The 20,703-nt window shown below is 47.7% G+C and overlaps 1 protein-coding gene across 1 annotated transcript; it reads right to left on the minus strand.

Moving 5' to 3' along the window:
* Positions 1-4,815: 4,815 nt before the first annotated feature.
* CLIP3 (CAP-Gly domain containing linker protein 3) lies at positions 4,816-19,320 on the minus strand. Its single transcript, XM_032227644.1, has 13 exons — positions 19,205-19,320; positions 16,567-16,706; positions 15,941-16,034; positions 14,779-14,940; positions 13,627-13,745; positions 11,590-11,826; positions 9,887-10,022; positions 9,433-9,570; positions 8,177-8,311; positions 7,866-7,989; positions 7,463-7,524; positions 5,971-6,043; positions 4,816-4,870 (listed from the first exon to the last, which is right to left on the minus strand). Exons 2-13 carry the CDS (start codon positions 16,579-16,581, stop codon positions 4,816-4,818), a joined length of 1,350 nt encoding a protein of 449 aa, XP_032083535.1. The 5' UTR covers positions 16,582-16,706; positions 19,205-19,320.
* Positions 19,321-20,703: the final 1,383 nt, after the last annotated feature.

The following is a 20,703-nucleotide window of genomic DNA, read 5'->3' on the forward strand; positions in this document are numbered from 1 at the left end:
GCGGAGCAACCAATCCGTATTCAGAATGAGAAAAGCCCGGTTCGCTCGGCATTCTGGGAGTTGAAGTATGAAGTATGAGGAAGAGTCTATACAGCCCATTATGACTCTTGTTTCAACTTTTCATTCTTGATCTGCTCTTAAGATCACCTTTCCGGAACTTGAGATCCAGACTTCAACTCCCAGAATTCTTAGCAGTGGTCCTCCTGGCTGGGGATTTCTCAGAACTGAATGCCATATAACAAGAGTTGGAAGGGACCTTGGAGGTCTTTTAAGCTCAGGCAGGAGACCTTATACCAGGGGTCCCCAAACTTGGCAACTTTTAAGACTTGTGGACTTCAGCTCCCAGAATTCTCCAGCCAGCACAGCTGGAGCACCCAATACTTCTGGTGGCAAGCTGTTCCACTGGTTAATTGTTCCCACTGTCACATGTTAAATAAATAAATAGACAATTTCTTTGAAAAGCACACCTGACAGGTTAGAGCAGTGGTCCCCAAACTTGGCAACTTTAAGACTTGTGGACTTCAACTCCCAGAATTCTCCAGCCAACTATGCTGGGAATTCTGGGAGTTGAAGTCCACAAGTCTTAAAAGTTGCCAAGTTTGAAGACCTCTGCCTTACACCATTCTGGACAAGTGGCTGTCCAGTCTCTTCTTGAAAAACTCGAGTGATGGAGCACTTACAACTTCTGGAGGCAGGCCGTTCCACTGGTCAACCTTTTTCGAGATAATTGGATGTTGGAACGCTGCTATCATGTCACCCTATCTAGTCCTTTTCATTTAAACCAGACGTATCCAATACCTTTACAGTCTTTCTATATATACACATATGTGGTTGCTCCGAGACGAGTGGAAAAGAAGAATCCCGGACACATTGCACATAGAAACACCTTTTATTAATTTGTTAATAACAGATAAGCAATAACATACTGAGAATTATTATTATTTTTCGTCATGCTCGTTTTTTTTTTCTTTTCTTTCCTTCCAGAGAACCTGGATGAGCAGGGGAGGGTCAGGGAAGACAGAAACCATGCAAGTTTCCACGGGGAGCTTAGCAGCGGGCACGGCGGGCTGTCTCACGGGACGGGTTTACAAAGTTATTTTCTTTTTGGAAAAAAAAAATTTAAGAAGGGAAAAAAATCTAGGCAGGAAGAACACAAATCCTGCGTGATCTCTACGGAAAGAAAGAAACATCTGGAGATGTTGCTCTCCAGGCTGGTCTATGCCTTTTTGAGGGTTAGGCCAGTCCTGGTGGATAATTCAAGGGCAGGGGGGGGATGCCCTGTTCCGTTCAGAAGAGAGGGGGGGACACGGACCAAGATTGTGCCCGACGTCCAACTGAAGTCAACCAAAAGTTTTGTTTATTGCTAGTCAGTGTCAAGAGGGTGGACAAGCGAACTGAAATGTTTCCAGCGGTTTTCCTATAATCTGGCATCTTCCAAGATGGCTCTGGTTGTTATTATTATTATTTTTTTTTAAATCCAGCAGTGTTGGCAACTGTGATCCCAATTCATTGGGGGGCGGGGGGAGAGCCAGTTTATGGAAAGCTGGTTCGATGAGAATGAAACGTGGGTCTAAACTGGGGACTCAAAAGATCAGATTCCCCACAACACAACGATGAGAATGGGAAGGATGTGGGATGAAATGCGTTGGAAGATTCGATGTAAGCCATTTGGGTTATTTTAAAATATCGCTTTATATATCTGTACATAAAGGTCCCCAATATTTCACCCAGCTTGGAGCTCCTTCTTGTGGCCCGAATGCCACCCTTCCTTTTTCCTTTTTAAAACCAGTCCAAAAATAGATGCCCACACCATCTCCCCTTCTGATGTTCACCCCATTTTTTCCAAATGGAATATTGTGGTCTTTTAGCAGCTATTCCACAATAACAGAGTTGGAAGCGACCTTGGAGGTCTTCTAGTCCAACCCAATTCTACTCAAGTAGGAGACCCCATGTCATTCTGTCCAGTGTCTTCTTCAAAGCCTTCAGCGATGAAGCACCTACAACATCTGGTTGCAAGCTGTTCCACTGGTTAATTGTTCCAACTATCAGGAGATTTCTCTTTAGTTCTAGGTTGGATCTCTCCTTGATTAGTTTCCATACACTTTCTTCTCCTTCTCCTTTGGAGAATAGGCTGACCACCCTCTTCTCTGTGGCAACCCCTCAAATGCTGGAAGACTGATACCATGTCACCCCTAGTCCTTCTCTTTGTTGGGATACCCAGTTCCTGCAACCTTTCATCGTATGTTTTAGTACCCCACCTATGAAAGGGGCACTCAAAGAGCATAGAACATAGAATCCTAGAACTAGATCTTGAAGGTCCTCTCAAGCAGGAAATCCTGTTCCAGGGTGTCCAACTTTGTAACTTTAAGACTTGTGGACTTCAACTCCCAGAATTCCCCAGCTAACCATAAGTCCACAAATTTGCCAAGGTTGGACGCCTCTATCCTATGCCATTCCAGACAAATGGCTCTGTCACTCTCTTCTTCAAAGCCTCCAGTTGATGGAGCACCCACAACTTCTGGAGGGAAGCCATTCCAATGATTGTGGGAATTGTCAGGAAATTCCTCCTTAGTTCTAGGTTGGTTCTCTCCTTGATTCGTCTCCATCCATTACTTCTTGACCTACCCTCAGGTGCTTTGGACAAAAAGTTGTCCAGCGTCCTTATCCCTGGATACCTGTCCTTGCAAAGCCCAACCTTACTGGATTTCTGCACCACAGCACAAAAGGCTGAAGGCATAGAGGGTCAACCTTGACCTCCATCTCAAGTCAACGGTTCTTCCCATCTCTCCCTTGTGGGTTGACCTAGGTGATAAAAGACAAGAAATTTGGAAGAGGGACGGCCAGGTGAGCAATTTGCTCAAGGCCACACGGAGGGGAGGGACCTGCCTCCCAAGCCAGGAGAAAATTGTAGACTTCAGGGTCGGCTTCAAAGCAGATGATGGAAGAACTTCAGCGCGGGTCAAGGGCGAATGGAGAAACATCAACATTTCTCCTTAGAAAATCATACCACCATCAGCACCCCGTTTCTGCTTTCTGAGTTGGCACTGGGAGTTCATTCTTCACACCCACAACCCAGGTGTAGCCCTCGGGACCCCCCGAGTTGTACCATTTTGGCCTTTTGCCCTCCCCCAAAGTCCGTGAAAACTACGTTCAGTTCAACTAAGAGAGGAAGCTATAAGTAAAAGGGCTGACGTCTTACTAAAATGGATTAAGACAAGTGTTTTTGCAAACTCGGCCACTGGAATGAAGAGTGGGGGGACTTCAACTCCCAGAATTCCCCAGCCTGTGGACAAAAAAAAGAAACTTCTGGATTAAGATCTAATGCTCTGTAGCTGAAATATGCAAGATTAAGATCAGATTCAGTTATAATATCTTCCCCTGCCTTTTGCTTTTTAAACAAAAACAAAAAAAGAGAACAGACTTCTGGTACTGTACTTACACACAGAGAGACACGCAAACACTACACACCCCTCCCTGTATGTTCATTTGCACATTGGACATAAGCTAAGCAGGGCTGCTAACACACACTAGGTTTCCCTTGAAGTTGTCTTGTTGCGTCGGTCATCCAAAGACGGAGGTTTTCGGTTAGAAAGGAAGGGGGCTAACGAGAGAGAGGCTACTTACGGCATCAGTGGGCAAAGGCGTTGGCCCTCGGGGGCCCATCCTGCTCACGCGTTAGTCGCAAAACGGGGAGGGGATTTCAAGCCGCCTTCAAATCCGCCTTCACGGGCACGCTTGATCAAGAAGAGTTAAGGAGTTAGCAAAATCCACAGAGGTTTGCTACTTGGCGGCGGAGAAGCGTCCGGCTTCTGAAATGGTTTGGTTGGCGACACACAAGATGCACAAAGCTTAGGAGGAAGATATAAGGGAGATGCCGAGGGTTTTCAGGGAGGCCTGCGTTGGCATGGAAGAACAAGCCACGATTCTGGAGGGAATCTTAGCTTGATGTTCAAAGAAGGCCCGTGTTTGGGACTAGGATCCTAACCGGTCAACCAAACAGAGGGATCCTTGACCACAGCCCCTCCTCAACGGAGCCTTGGTGGTCTACGTTGGACCAAGGCAGTGTTTTTCAAACTTGGCAACGTGGGAAATGTGCACGGACTACAACTCCCAGAACCCCCCCCCCAGCCAGCAGGTTTAGAAGCGAGAGTGCCGGTTTCCTACGCCCGTCACTCAAAGGGACGGGTGAGTTAAAAACTAAGGGGAGACCGTTGTCTCCCTCGGCCTGCAGACTCAATTTTAGAATGGTAGAAGCCTAGAGCTGGAAGGGATCTCAAAGGTCTTCTAGTCCAACCCCCTGCCCCAAGCCAGGAGGTTTTATTCCACCGCAGACGAAAGGTTGTCCAAGGAAGCCAACTGGATTTGCGAGGTGTTAACGTGGGGTTTTGCAGTGAAGATCTCCTAGCTGGACTATACATTCCCTGACTGCGGGAAAGCTCAGAGACGCCCCCCGCCCCAAGCATAACTGAAGGGACATCCTCCTCCCCCCCACCCCTGTACCCCGACCCCCGGTAGAAAAATGACTCTCATGGCCGTTGCCAGATCCTCAAAAGAAGTGCTAGAAGAGACCAGTGGTGCCACAGCTCAGAAAAACGGGGGGACAAACGGGGGGGGAGGGGGTTTAGCGTTTCTCACGATCTACTAGGGTGGTCATGTGATCTAGCAAGGCACTGGGTTCACTAGGATGGTGGTGGAGGTGGGGAGCAGGAGAGGAGGTGAGCGACAGATCCGAAGAGCAGTCTTTGATTACGTGGAGAGCGGAGGAAGAGCGGAGGAAGAGCGGAGGAAGAGGAGGGCGCAGGAGGGGGTGAAACTCTACGGCTGCATTTCCGCACGCAGCATCCACGGGAACCAGCAACAGAACAGGATCCTGCGGGAGGAAAAAAGCGCGGTTGACTTCAAGGGTGGCGGGGAAGAAAGCTGGAAAGAGCCGAGGTGGCGCAGTGGTTAAATGCAGCACTGCAGGCTACCTCTGCTGACTGCAGTTCTGCAGTTCGGCTGTTCAAATCTCACCGGCTCAGGGTTGACTCAGCCTTCCATCCTTCCGAGGTGGGTGAAATGAGGACCCGGATTGTTGTTGGGGGCAATATGCTGACTCTGTAAACCGCTTAGAGAGGGCTGAAAGCCCTAGGAAGCGGTATATAAGTCTAACTGCTACTGCTATTGCTATCTGTCTGTCTATCTATCTGTCTATCTATCTATCTATCTATCTATCTGTCTGTCTGTCTGTCTGTCTGTCTGTCTATCTATCTATCTATCATCTGTCTGTCTGTCTGTCTGTCTGTCTGTCTGTCTGTCTGTCTATCTATCTATCTATCTATCTATCTATCTATCTATCTATCTATCTATCTATCATCTATCTATCTATCTGGGTGAAATGAGGACCCAGACTGTGGGGGCAATATGCTGACTCTGTAAACCGCTTAGAGAGGGCTGAAAGCCCTATGAAGCGGTATATAAGTCTAACTGCTACTGCTATTGCTATCTGTCTGTCTATCTATCTGTCTATCTATCTATCTGTCTGTCTGTCTGTCTATCTATCTATCTATCATCTATCTCTCCATCCATTCTGTCTGTCTGTCTGTCTGTCTGTCTATCTATCTATCTATCTATCTATCTATCTATCTATCTATCTATCTATCATCTATCTATCTATCTGGGTGAAATGAGGACTCAGACTGTGGGGGCAATATGCTGACTCTGTAAACCGCTTAGAGAGGGCTGAAAGCCCTATGAAGTTGTATATAAGTCTAACTGCTATTGCTATTCTTCTTTCAGGGCTCTGGGATCATATTTCCCAACCCTCCCCACAGCTATTTGCAAGAGGCATGGATTTACAACCATGGCTCTCTAACTTGGGCCCCTTTTAAGATGGGTGGACTTCAACTCCCAGAATTCCCCCAGCCAGCAAAGCTACGGTTGGGGATTCCGGGTGGCTTCGGAGAACGGCCCGATCCCAGTCGCTCTTACCTAGAGATGGAATTTTCCGATGTGATGTCTTTTGGAGATCTGACTGTAGTAAAATTGCGCTTTGGCTGTGAAACTACAAGAGAGTGGGGGAAAATTATTTATTTATTTATTTATTCGTTTGTTTATTGATTAATAACATTTATAGGCCGCCCAATCCTGAAGGGCTCCGGGCGGCTTACAGAAAGAAGAGGAAAAGAAATAATAAAAAAATAAAAGGAACGACAGATTTAAAATCACAACATGCATTCGATCTGAGCAGGGCTGGACCTCAACATGTCATCATTATTGTTATTATTTTTAAAAACTGAGAAAGGAATCAGTTGGGAAAAAAACCCTCGGCTCCTGGATCTTTGCTCCTGCAAGGAGAAGACGTCGAGGGCTACACAATTTGGACTTTGCAATATTTGAAATGTGGTTTTTTCTGTAGTACCATTGTACTGGCTAACTGACAATGGGTTTTCTCGTCTTTGAAACATTTACCGAGAGTACACCGAATGCTTTTCTACCATTCCTGGTTACTAAAAAGGGAGGGTTTTCTTTAAGGTTAACGCTTAGGGCAAATTACTAACAATAAATTTGAAAAAAAGGGCAGATTCACAGTACGAGAAAGCCCATGTTAGTTAGCCCGTGCTACAGGATGGGCTATTTCTTAAGTATATTTACCCATGTAGTATGGCTGTATTAATTTTATCCTTCTCGTCTGCTCCACCACCTTCTCTTATTGATATCATTCTTATGATTATTGTTATTTCAATATATGATGGAAATTACTTCGTTGTTTTGCATGTCTGCTGAGTGCTTGGCCAAATAAATTGTCACGCTTGGCCAAATAAAGTATTTTATTCTTTAGAGCAGTGTTTCTCAACCTTGGCAACTTGAAGATGTCCGGACTTCAACTCCCAGAATCCCCCAGCCAGCGAATGCTGGCTGGGGAATTCTGGGAGTTGAAGTCCGGACATCTTCAAGTTGCCAAGGTTGAGAAACACTGCTCTAAAGAATAAAAGTTCAAAAGCTTTGCTGGCTGAGGAACTCTGGGAGTTGAAGTCCACAGGTCTTAAAGTTGCCAAGGTTGGAGACCACTGCTTTTAGAGAGTCGAGGTGGCGCAGTGGTTAGAGTGCAGTACCGCAGGCTACTTCAGTTCAAATCCCACCAGCTCAAGGTTGACTCAGCCTTCCGTCCTTCCAAGGTGGGTAAAACAAGGACCCAGATGGTTGGGGGGGAGCAAGAGGCTGACTCTGTAAACCGCTTAGACAGGGTTGGAAAAGAACTCTGAAGCGCTATATAAGTCTAAATGCAATTGCTACTGCTATTCTGTATCGCACGTACTACAAAGCCCATACTGTACAGCCTTTGTGTAGAAATCAGCAGAGGCCCGCCGGAAATCCAGCTGTGTGGGTTCCCAGCAAATTCCCCCAATGTCGCTTTCCCAGAACACTTCCGTTCCCCCCCCCAAAAAAAAGTAGTGTCGAGTGAAATCCGGGGTATACCTACTGGTGACTTGATGGACCTTTTTCCCGGAAGAGCCATCTTGGGGGTCTTTCGGACCGCCGATTCTGGAAGAGACGGAATTGCCATTCATTTAATTGGGAGTCCTTGGCTTACAATGCATTCACTTAGTGACCGTTTGAAGTGACAATGGCGCTGAAAACAAGGGACCGAGGACCGTTTTTCACGCTTACGACGGGGTCGCACCATCTCCACGGTCACGTGGCTGGCTGGGGGGATTCTGGGAGTTGAAGTCCAGGGGTCTTCAAGGGGGCCAAGGTTGGAAACCCCCCCCCCCGGGCATAGAGCCGGGGGTTGGACTAGAAGACCTCCAAGGTCCCCTTCCAGCCCTACCCAGGATTCCATGAGGCCCAAGTCTCACTTCCCAGCATCCAAACTGCCAGCCTACCTCTGGACCCTGGACGGAGGGGCAAAGACGCCGTGCTTCGGGGTGCAGGTGAAGTAGCGAACCCCAAAAACAGAGCCATCGTGTTTCCCCGTCGGTTTGTCGAGCTCGATTCCGAACCAGAAGCCTAGAAGGAGGCAGACGGAGGATAGAGAGCGGCGTAAACATGATCGCAGTATTTGCACTACTTGTGATTTATGTTGTACCTTCCGTGCGGTCCTAACGAGGGGCACAAAAAGTTGAGGTCCGCTATCTCAGCCCCCCACCCCTTCCGCCGGGGTCTCCCCATCCAACCTCCACCCCGCCTGCCTCACCTGGGGCAAAATCGGTCTTCCCATAGAAACGAATGACCCCTTGCTTCTGTCCTGCCACCAGGACCTGGTCCCCAATGTCGATCTTCAATCCTTCGCGGTCCAGGCTGCCAACGGATAAGGATTTTTTCCTGAGAGCTAAAGGAGAAGAGAGAGGAATAAGGAGGACATATTTTGCGTGACCCTCCTGTAGCAGCCCAGGGGTTTGGGGTCCTTGGTGCTCTCTGAGCTTGGGGGGGGGGGGCTTTGCTTGCAGATGTTTCATTACCCAACTAGGTAGCGCCGAGGTGGCGCAGTGGTTAAATGCAGCACTGCAGGCTACTTCAGCTGACTGCGGTTCTGCAGTTCGGCTGTTCAAATCTCACCGGCTCAAGGTTGACTCAGCCTTCCATCCTTCCGAGGTGGGTAAGACCCGGATTGTTGTTGGGGGCGATATGCTGACTCTGTAAACCGCTTAGAGAGGGCTGAAAGCCCCATGAAGCGGTATATAAGTCTAACTGCTATTGCTATTGCTATAAGACCATTGGTGCTAGAAGGGAAGGAGTTTGCAGAGTGGAAAAGAGGAGGAGGAGGAGGAGGAGGAGGAGGAGGAGGAGGAGGAGGAGGAGGAGGAGAAGGAGGAGGAGGAGGAGGAAGGGGAGTGTGGGGTCCTTAGTGCTCTCTGAAGCTGGCTGTTCCCTTGCAGACATTCCATTGCCCATCTAGGTAACTTCATCAGAGTAAGGGAGGATGGAGTTTGTATCCTGTTTATATAGTTGCCTTCTTTGCCAGTGTTACTGGGTGTTGTTTTCTCCTTGATTGTTTGTCTGGTGTTAATCCCTGCTTATCTAAGTGCTGACTGCTGGAGGGGACGGGTTCCCCCACATTCACCAGCACTGATGATGTCACCTAGTTGGGTCATGAAACGCCTGCAAGGAAAAAACCAAGCTCAGAGAGCACCCCGGGACCCCAAAATTCAACCTATATGTCCAGTGCTGGTGCTTCTCCTCCTCTGCCAACCCTCTTTCATAGCCCCTTCCCACCTGTTTGTGCTCTTCTGTACCCCTTTGCTCTCCCCCAAAGAGGGAAGAAATGGCTCTTCTCCTTAATATTCTCCTTCTCCTCCTTCCGCCTCCTATGGGCCGCCCCCTCCAACATTGATTCCCCAAGACCTGAGCAGTTGAGTCAAATCGGAGCGAAGAAGCTATTCTCCGGGCTCTGCGAGCTGCCAGGGGGAAAGTGGGGTGGGGGGCTTCTGCAGCCCCCTCTCAAAAGAGCACCTTTCCGGTCCTTGTCCTTCTCCTTGCGCCCTTTGGCTGTCATGCGGGAAAAATCCATGCGGGGGGTCCGTGGGGTGGAGGTGACCGACGGGGTTTGGTCAGCTGCTTTGGAGATCTTGGACACCGAAGCAAACAGCCCTGGGAAGGCAAGAGAGGTTTAGGTTTAGGTTTATTAGATTTATACGTCGCCCTTCTCCCAAGGACTCAGGGCGGCGTACAACATTAAAAGAAAGACGTAATACAAAAGTTAAAAAAAAAAATTAAATAGAATATCCCAAACCCAATTAAAATTGACAAAAGAAGAGAAGAAAAACGAGAGGCCCAGATTAATAACCCTGGCAATAATTCCACCACGGACAACTTTCTCCTTCTCCAACATTTGGCATAATCCGAATTTGACAGAAGGGGAATTAATTCTTTGTCGGTTGTGCGCCCAGCCCTGATTAATACTCACCATGCTTTGGTGGGCAAATGAAGTAGCGGATGCCACCCACGCTGCCATCGTTCTTCCCGTCAGGCTTGTCCAGCTCTACGCCAACCCACTGGCCGCTGGCAAACTCGGTCGTGCCACAGAAACGCAAGGTGCCCACCTGTAGGGGGCACAAGATTAAGATTTAAGATTTAGTTTATTTGTATGCCGCCCTTCTCCGGGAGGGACTCAGGGCGGCGAACAACTCAAAGGGGGAAAAAGGGAACATAAAACACAATACACGTGATTAAAATAAACAAGAATCACACAGCCATACATGTCGAGAGGGGAGGGAACTCATCACCCCCAGGCCTGCCGGCACAGCCAGGTTTTGACGGCTTTTCGGAAGGCCTGGAGAGAGGTGAGGGTCCGAATCTCCGCGGGGAGTTCGTTCCAAAGGGCCGGAGCTGCCACAGAGAAGGCCCTCCCCCGGGTGGTAGCCAGGTGGCATTGGCTGGTGGACGGAACCCGGAGGAGGCATGACAGGATCGACGGCGCTCGGAGAACGGAAAATTACCCGTGCTTCACCTCTCTGGATACAGATGTAATCTGAGCTGGGAATCTAATGGGACACTTTAGGGATCCTTCTGAGACCTAATTCATTTCATTTTCATTTTCATTTATTTCATTTAATTTTCATTTAATTTCATTTAATTCAACAAGGGTGATCCAGCTGGGGAAGCAGCGGCCTGCAGAGGTAGCTAACTGGCGCAGGTGGATGTTCGGATGGCAGTGTAATGTGTAGTCCCTCCCCAAGAGCTATACAGGTTGCAAACAATCTTGGATAGATGATCTAGGACAGTGTTTCTCAACCTTGGCAACTTGAAGATGTCCGGACTTCAACTCCCAGAATACCCCAGCAGCATTCGCTGGCTGGGGAATTCTGGGAGTTGAAGTCCGGACATCTTCAAGTTGCCAAGGTTGAGAAACACTGATCTAGGAGCACTTCCCATATTAAGTCCCTATGCAGTTTCCCAAATTTTCATGGGTGCTGCAGAAGTGGTGGTGCATTTGGTCTGCGTACAGGTGTCCCTCCCTCCCTCCCTCCCTTTCTTCCTTCCCACCAAATCTAATCTCGGGAACTGTTGGTTATCTTTGGCTACACATTTGTAGATTACCGCAGACTTAGCCTTGAGAAAGGTAAACAGAAGCTCTTAACTGAAAATATAATTCTGTGCCAGGACAGCGGGAAAAGGTGAGGAAGAAACTCAAGACAGTCCTGCCTTGATTCTCTTCGGTATAAGAGAGGACGGAGGGAAAAATGTGGCCGGCTTTCAGGATTCTGTAACCATACCCTACGACAGTGTTTCTCAACCTTGGCCACTTGAAGATGTCCGGACTTCAACTCCCAGAATTCCCCAGCAGTGGTTAGGACAGTGTTTCTCAACCTTGGCAACTTGAAGATGTCCGGACTTCAACTCCCAGAATTCCCTAGCCAGCGAACGCTGGCTGGGGAATTCTGGGAGTTGAAGTCCGGACATCTTCAAGTGGCCAAGGTTGAGAAACACTGCCCTACAACAACAAGAATGCAATTCTTGCAGATTCCCTCGAGGGGCTGACAGCCTCCGCGATGGAGTTTGCTATCCTTAGGCGGGAACAGATGGAAAAACAGGCCGTTCCAATGAGCCCGAAAGAGATCAGGGGGCAAACCTCTCCCCCCACCCCCAGTTCACCTGTATCTTCCTTACCTTCTGCCCGTCCACCAGAACGCGGTCGCCCAGCTTCAGGCCGAGAGAGAGAAGCATGAGATTCCCGGGAATGTTGTCGTAGTTGGGCAGGGTGACCTTGGGCAGGCTGCAACTCAAAGGCACGGCGTCCAGCAGCAGCTGCTTCAGCTCCTTGGCGATCATGGCGGCCTCGGCCTTGTCCAGCGTCATGTCCATGGGATCTGGCACGACGTCAGCCGGGACCTGGCCTTTGCTGTTCTGTTGAGAGAGAGAGAGATGAGGGGGACAATAGAGATTTTTCCCATCCGAGGACAATGCAGAGCCGAGGTGGCGCAGTGGTTAGGGTGCAGCACTGCAGGCCACTTCAGCTGACTGCTATCTGCAGTTCGGCGGTTCTAATCTCACCGGCTCAAGGTTGACTCAGCCTTCCATCCTTCCGAGGTGGGTAAAATGAGGACCCGGATTGTTGTTGGGGGCGATATGCTGACTCTATAAACCGCTTAGAGAGGGCTGAAAGCCCTATGAAGCGGTATATAAGTCAAACTGCTATTGGTATTTCCACCAACTGCATCGAAGGCCCTCTTTGTAAGGCTGAGGGGGGGGTCTCACCAGACCTCTTTCTCATTGCATGGGCCTTACTGAAACGCCAAGGAAAGTTGGGTGCTTCCAATGAAGAATAACAGAGTCAGAAGGCAACTTAAGAGGTCATCTACCGGGAGGTCCTACACCAATTCAGACAAATGGCTGTCCAATCTCTTCTTAAAAAGCCTCCAGTGACAACCTCTGGAGGCCAGAAGTTCCACGGGTTAATTGTCCTCATTGTCCTTAGTTCTAGGTTGCTTCTCTCCTTGATTAGTTTCCACCCATTGCTTCTTGTCCTGCCTTCAGGTGCCTTGGAGAATAGCTTGACTCCCTCTTCTTTGTGGCAACCCCTGAGATATTGGAAGACTGCTATCATGTCTCCCCTGGTCCTTCTTTTCATTAAACTTGACATATCCCCAGTTCCTGCAACCGTCCCTCATATGTTTTAGCCTCCAGTCCCCTCATCCTCTTTGTTGCTCTTCTCTGCACTCTTTCCAAGGTCTCAGCATTTTCTCTGTATCGTGGTGACAACCGTTTTCTGCCTGCTAATGTCACATACAGCAGCATCGCCTGGAGGTGCTGTCCTTCACCAAGTCTCCTGATTAACAGGCTGGGCTATTTATATGGCATCTTCAAAATCTAATTTTTGCATCTGGTTTGACACGTTTTTGTACGTGAGCATCATTCTGGCAACTGTCTAGAGGGGTTAGTAGTCAAAAGTCCCCCATGTGCTTTATAAAGCGAACGGATCGCAATTAAGAGAAGATCTAATTGCACTGAATAACAACAGCAACACTTTCGAATACAGACCGGATCATCATTTGGAACACAACATGCCAAATATCACAAAACCGAAACGTACAGTTTATTGATGACTCTGTACTAGGAGACGCCAGAGTCAAAGAAAAAGAACTGGGGAAAAAAATCATGAAATATTGCGAAACTACGCAATTATGGATGAAACATGTGGCAGTGATGCCCACTGTCATCGGGGCACTTGGCACCCTGTCCAAGGATTTTATAAAACGTGTAAAGAAATTGCAGCTTCCTGCAATAACACCAGCGGAACTGCAAAAGACTGTGCTTCTTGAAACATCATATATCTTAAGAAGGTACTTGGTTGATACCTAGGATACTGGCAGCAACTCCTATCAACCATTAGCACCAGTCAATGGTGTTTGTGATGCATTTTTGAATGTTCAGTTGACTTGAGTTTCAGGTTTAATGAATAAAAGTTTAGGATAATAAAAGAGAATATTTTGAGGGCATTGGATCCATGTTTCTGAGAATGTGGGCTTAACCCAAGTTTCTCCAAACTTGGGAACTTTAAGACGTGTGGACTTCAACTCCCAGAATTCCCCAGCTGGCCGGCTGTGGAATTCTGGGTGTTGAAGTCCACACGTCTTAAAGTTCCCAAGTTTGGTCACCCCTGGTCTAACCCTTATTCTCAGTCTGTGCCGCCACATTTTTCCTCACCCTGACAGCGGGGTTCGCCCCATGTTCCAGAAGACACTTCACAGCCCCCAAACAGAGATTTGAAGCAGCGATGTGTAAGGCGGTTCCGTGGTTGAAATCATTGCACGTCGAGTTGAGAACTTCAGGGGAAAAAAAAGCAAGACAGACTCAGTCGAGATTCTGAATTATTTTAGGCTGCATTTGCAAAATATTCCACTCTGAATAGTCCCCGGCCTTGGAGCTCTTCAGCAGATACAAGCAACCATTGCTAGTATGCTAGGGAACTTTAAATCGTGTGGACTTCAACTCCCAGAATCCCCCAGTTAACAGGCTACAGAATTTTAAGACAGGTGGACTTCAACTCCCAGGATTCCCCAGTCAGCCATGCTTGGTAACTTGAAGATGTGAGGACTTCAACTCCCAGGATTCCCTAACCAGCTTGCTATTCTATTTGAAGAGGAGTGGAACCACCGCCCTGCCCTCCTGTTGGGCTGGGGAATTCTGGGAGTTGAAGTCCATCCATCTTGGTCGAGCAACTCTGGCTTAGAAGGAAAGCTGAGAGGGGGAGCAGTGCCACAGATCTCCCAATGTGCTGTTGTCACTAGCACAAATTGGTGTGCTCTGGTTTCCGCGATGACTCCCAGACAATGTGGCTGGCTCTCCACATTTGACCAACATTTCAGCCTCTCTGCTGTATGCGCCACACCAACACTTCAAAATCTCCCAACCCTTTTGCCATTTCTTGCATTTCAGGAGGAAAACTCGAGAGTATCTACTGAGTCTCAAAGGCCGCAGAGATTAGCAGAGAGTCCCTTCCCTCTGACATGGAAGGTTTCCACGGAGTGGAGGGATCCCGGGAGAGGAGCCGCTGGTTACCGGGAACACTTTCCCACAGGTTAGCAACCAGGAATCAGAATTCCCCAGCCTGCAAGCTAGTGAATTGTCAGCCATGAGGATTTCAACTCCCAGAATTCCCCAGCCGGCGTGCTATTGTACTTGAGGAAGGTTGGGGATTTCTGGGAGTTGAAGTCTACCCCTCTTCAAATTCCCAAGGTTGCCATATACTGTCCTAAGCCATTAATTGGCTGACTTAAAAATGGCGATTGAAGCAAGCTTCCGTGAAAATGCCAGCTCCTTTTGGCAACGTGTCCCACCTCCTTCATGCAAACAGACCTTTCGGCTTGGAGGCCTTGAGGAGGATCCGGATGAGTTCGGGGACGTCAAAGTAAGCTGCGTAATGGAGAGCATTCATGTTGGTCCAGCGGCTGCGCAGCGTCACGTCTGCCTCCAGAGCCAGCAGCTGGTTAGAGAGACGCACGGCGGCGGCGGGATCACCTGGGATGAGGAAAAGCACAGGTGAGCTCCCTCAAAAGCCTCCCCAGAGGAAACTGACCCCATAGGTCACCTGTAGGTGAGATGGGCAGGGAGGGCAATAAAATAAAATAAATAAAAAATAATAATAATAAATAAAAAACAAATAAAAATAAAGAATAAAATAAAAAATAAAAAACAAATAAAAAACAAATAAAAAATAAAAAACAAATAAAAACAAATAAAAAATAAAAAACAAATAAAAAACAAATAAAAAATAAAAAATAAAAAACAAACAAAAAACAAAAAACAAAAAACAAATAAAAATAAAAAATAAAAAATAATAAAAAATAAAAAATAAAAAATAAAAAAAAATAAAAAAAATAATAATAAAATAATAAAATAATAAAAAACAATTAAAATAAAATAAAATAATAAAATAAAATAATAAAATAATAAAATAAAATAAAATAATAAAATAAAATAATAAAATAAAATAATAAAATAATAAAATAAAATAATAAAATAAAATAAATAATAAAATAAAATAATAAAATAAAATAAAATAATAAAGAATAAAGAATAAAAATTAAAAAATAAAATAAATTAAAAAATAACACAAAAAATAAAATTAAAAAATAAAACAAAAAATAATATAGTAAAATTAAGTGAAAATGAAGTAAAACATGAAATCAAAAATGAAAAGTGATATATTCTAATCAAGGACAGCTTTCTGAAATAAAGGACACAAGATCATTGCAATCTAAATTTCCTTTCTTATAAAAGGAGAGGTTTGTCAAGAAGGGGCTCAGGAAATGTGTGTTTTGGGTAACTCAGAACAAGTCTAAGCTTAGTGCATCTAAAAGCACAAATCCTTCTTTTTTATCATCTTTAGAAATTTGCGTATTTTCTGATTTCATAGCTTTTAATGTCGTAAGCTGCCCAAAGTCGCCTCGGGGGCAAGATGGCCACCAAATAAATTTAATATGTAAATAAATATGAATTTCAGGATCTTGTGCCTTACCCACACCGTGTGCGCCGGCTTTGCACGCGTAATGCAGGAGGGTCATATCTGTCAGCCCATCCCGGTCATCAACGTGGCATCCACGCTTCAGGATCTGAAGTGGACAGAAGAACAAGAAAGAGACTACTGGTAGTCCTCAACTTACAACCACAATGGGACCCAGGATTTTGGTTACTAAGCGAGTCGTCGTGATATGGGATCAATTTCATGACCATTTTCATCAAGGAATCATTAAGCGAATTCAAACTTTCATGCCCATGGTGGGACTAGAGTGCCCAGTTTCCTGATGAATGGCCCAAAATCACCTAGCCAGCTTTCATGCTGAAGGTGGAACTAGAACTCATTATCTCCTGGTGATTGTCCGAAAATCACCCAGTTGGCTTTCATGCCTAAAGCGGGATTAGAACTCCCAGCCTCCTGGTGATTGGCCCAGAGTCACTCAGCCACCTCCTTTCATGTCTATGGCAGGACTAGAACTCATTGTCACCTGGTGATGGGCCCAAAGTCACCCAGCTGGCTTTCATGTCGAAGGCGGGACTAGAACTTCCAGTCTCCTGGTTCCTAGCCCGGTGCTTTCACCACTTAACCCACGGCCGTCCTGGGGGATCTGCCCAGCACCTGCTCACCTCGTTGCCGATCATGTCAATCTTGTGCTGCACCTGGGGAACCCACTGGCGGATGATGGCGAACAGCTCCGGGACGGTGGTGATGGGATCGTAGAGGATTTCTTGGCAAGCGGGATCGTTGGGATCAAAGAAAGTGAAAGCTGCAGAGGGGAGGAGGGGAGAGGGAAAGGATGTCACCCCCACCGTTGGTTTCAAAGGCACCAATGGTTAGAGCAGGGGGTCTCCGAGCTTGGGGATTTATGCGCTCTACATGGGGCTACCCTTGAAACGTGTTCGGAGACTGCAACTAGTCCAGAATGCAGCCGCGCGAGCGATATGGGGTGTACCTAGGTACACCCATGTTACACCTATCCTCCGTGAGCTGCACTGGCTACCCATTGGTCTCTGGACGCAATTCAAGGTGTTGGTTATTACCTTTAAAGCCCTACATGGCTCAGGACCAGCATACCTGCGAGACCGCCTACTGCCACCAGCGGCCGGTGAGATCCCACAGATTGGGCCTCCTTCAGATGCCGTCAGCCAGAAAATGTTGGCTGGCGGCTCCCCGGAGGAGAGCCTTCTCTGTGGCTGCCCCGACCCTTTGGAACGAGCTACCCCCAGCAATCCGGACCTCACCCACTCTCATGGCCTTCAGGAAAGCTGTGAAAACCTGGCTTTTCCGGCAGGCCTGGGGCTGTTGACCTCATTGTTGAGGTCCAGCCCCGATTGAAATGAATGTATTTGTGTCGTTTTAACTTGTCTTATTTTATTTTCGCTTTCTTTTATTTTCTTTCTCTTCCCTTCTGTAAGCCGCCCGGAGTCCTTCGGGATTGGCCGGCCTATAAATAAAACCAAACTTACTTAAACTTACAATTTTAAGATGTGTGGACTTCAACTCCCAGAATTCCCCAGCCGGCCCTGAAAGAGACTCTCACTCGAGACCTAATACAGATACACCTCGGCTTATGACCACGGAAAAAAAAATGACTTATGGCCGTTTTTCACACTTAACGACCATTGTAACATCCCTATGGTCACGTGATCAAAATTTGGGCATCCAACAACTGGCATGCCTTTACAATGGCTGCCCTTGGTCATGGCGGACCTTCCCGGCCAGCTTCTGATGAGCAAAACCAATGGGGAAAAGCTGGACTTGCTTAATGACCAAATGATTCACTTAACAACTGCGGTAAAAAAAGGGGCCATAAAATGGGGACAAAACTCGTTTAACCACTTCCTTCCCAAGCGGTGGAAAGGTTGGACTCAACTGAGGTCCTTAGCCGAGGACTACCTGTCCCATATTCCCCTCCCGTTCTCATGCAGGACAGCCGTCCCCGTTTCATCCGGGCTCTGTACTCTGAACGAATCAACTGGAGTCCCTGAATCAGCTGCCCGTTCCTAAATTCATCACTCGCGTTCCGCCAGCGGCCTCCTCGGCTCACGAGCAGGCAGATTTGAAGCTCGCGGGATCTATTTTGTGTGTGTTTTTAAAAATGTTTTTATTTTGAAGCACAACCATTTCTTTCAGTTAGACTTAGACTTATATACCGCTTCATAGGGCTTTCAGCCCTCTCTAAGCGGTTTACAGAGTCAGCATATCGCCCCCAACAACAATCCGGGTCCTCATTTCACCCACCTCGGAAGGATGGAAGGCTGAGTCAACCTTGAGCCGGTGAGATTTGAACCGCTGAACTGCAGATAACAGTCAGCTGAAGTGGCCTGCAGTGCTGCACCCTAACCACTGCGCCACCTCGGCTCTTTTTGCCCAGTGTGCCAAGGGAAACCTGATTCAGCAGCTGACAAATTAAAATCAGCAGGTCGGTTCGCTCTTTCCGTGAGCAACGCACATCGCTCTGGATGCCAACATGATGTTCAGCCCTGAGCGTCTGCGTGTGTCAGAATGGACTGTGGGAAAAACAGTCATTAGTTGCTTTTTTTTCGGTGCTGTTGTGACTTCGAATGGTCCCAGGGACTCCCTCTAGTCCATGGGGCATCTGACCCACCAATCGCCATCACCATTACCACCTTATCACGGAGGTGTCAAACTTGAGGGTCGGGGCCCGGATCTCGAAGGACTGGCACATGGTGCTTTTGCCGGTGAAAACGGACTTCCGAGCTCCATTTTAGCAATAGCAATAGCAGTTAGACTTATATACCGCTTCATATGGCTTTCAGCCCTCTCTAAGCGGTTTACAGAGAGTCAGCATATCGCCCCCAACAACAATCCGGGTCCTCATTTCACCCACCTCGGGAGGATGGAAGGCTGAGTCAACCCTGAGCCGGTGAGATTTGAACAGCCGAACTGCAGATAGCAGTCAGCTGAAGTAGCCTGCAGTACTGCACCCCTAACCACTCGCGCCACCTCGGCTTTTTCTCCGGCAGAGGGTTGCAGGAGGCCATGACAGCCTAAACCGGAACTCGGGAGCCCGTTTTTTTCCGGCAGAGCACTCTGGCCACCACAGATTCCCCCGACACAAGTGATGTTGAGCTAGCCATGTCTATCCTGGCTACGCCCAGCCTGCCCCCCCCCCAAGGTTAAACACAACCCTGATGCGGCCCTCAATGAAATTGAGTTTGACACCCCCCCCACCGCCGCCTTATCAGGTCAACTGGGGAGGATGAGGCCGAAGAAGAAGAGGGTGGAAAGGAATGAGCTCACCGTAATCTTTAGGGAGCGGAGCTGGGGCAGAAGGGTGGACGATGGGCTTCTTCCTCCTCTCCAGGGTTGGGCTCTGGAATTCCAGCGCCTGGTGGTCTTCCTCGGAAGGGAGCTCGGCGGAGTCGTCTTTGGTCATGGTGGCGGGAAGCTCTTTTCCCTCTGCCAACAGGAGAGGAGAAATCAGTCAGCCAGGGGATGGCGAAGGAATTGGAAACCCAGAGCCAGGAGGTCCGCTCTGGGTGAATTTATTTATTTTTGTCCCACCTTCATTATTTTTATATATAACTCAAGGTGGTGAACAGGCCTAATACTCCTTACTCCATTCCTATTCCCCACATAACAACGACCCTATGAGGTGGGTTGGGCTGAGACAAAAGGACTGGCCTAACCAGCTTTCATGCCTAAGGTGGCGTGACCCAACAAATGCGCGCCCAACAACAGTGCACACGACAAATCCGCGGCGATAAAACCACAATGTCTACAGCGTGCCCACAAAGGCGCGTCGACAAAAGAGCGCCGACAGAAGCGCGATTATGGTTAAGTTAAGGGTTAGGGTAAGGGTAAGGGTAAGGGTGAGGGTGAGGGTGAGGGTGAGGGTTAGGGTTAGGGTTAGAGCACACTTCTGTCAGCATGCTGTTGTCGGCGCGCTTCTGCACCCATTCGTCGGCGCGATTTCGAACTCGCGGTTTTTTCCCAGAGGTTTTGTTGGCGCGCTTTTGTCGAGCGCGCATTTGTCGGTGAACCTAAGATGGGACTAGAACTCACTGTCTCTTGGCGATTGGCCCTATGCTATCCAGCTGGCCTTCTTCTCTAAAGAAGAACTAGAACTCACAGTCTCCTAGTAACTGGCCCAAAGTCACGCAGTTGTCTTTTGGGCCTAGCGCAACACACTAATTTCCCTTCTCCTGGGGATTGGCCCAAATCATCCAGCCAGCTTTCACGCCTTAGGTGGGACTAGAACTCCCTGTCTCCTGGTGACTGGCCCTAAGCTACGCAGCTGGCCTTCTTGTCTAAGGAAGAACTAGAACTCACAGTCACCTAGTGACTGGGCCAAAGTCACCCAGCTGGCTTTCATGCCTAGCACAGAACTGGAACTCACCATCTCCTGGTTTCCAGCTGATGCCTTAGCCACTAAATCAAGCTGACACCCATCCCACCCGCAAGACAAGACAAATTAAGGGTTACAAAAGGAGTAACTCTCCAAAAACCAGAACATAGAAATATGTAAGAGAATGAGCTCAAGTTTCCCTTGTGGATAACTTTTTGGCCATCCCTGATCGAATTTATTTATTTAATTTATATATTTGTTAAATTTATACGCTGCTCATCTCACTGTCGAGCGACTCCGGGCAGCTTACTACATCATAAAAACAGCGATATAAAATATTTATGTGTAAAAATAATGAAAAGACGAAAACGTGGAACATGAACAAAAGAACGTGAGAAGCTATAGAAGTCAACTTACTCAAGCTTTGCATATCCCCCCCTTTTTTTTTTAT

This window comes from Thamnophis elegans, chromosome 12 (assembly GCF_009769535.1).
Source record: "Thamnophis elegans isolate rThaEle1 chromosome 12, rThaEle1.pri, whole genome shotgun sequence".
NCBI lineage: Eukaryota > Metazoa > Chordata > Lepidosauria > Squamata > Colubridae > Thamnophis > Thamnophis elegans.

Coding starts and splice junctions, on each gene's coding strand:
- CLIP3 (XM_032227644.1), bottom strand. Junction 10,023..11,589: donor TTCTGGTGGACGGGCAGAAG/GTAAGGAAGATA, acceptor TGCCCCCTACAG/GTGGGCACCTTGCGTTTCTG. Junction 9,571..9,886: donor CATTTGCCCACCAAAGCATG/GTGAGTATTAAT, acceptor TTGCCTTCCCAG/GGCTGTTTGCTTCGGTGTCC.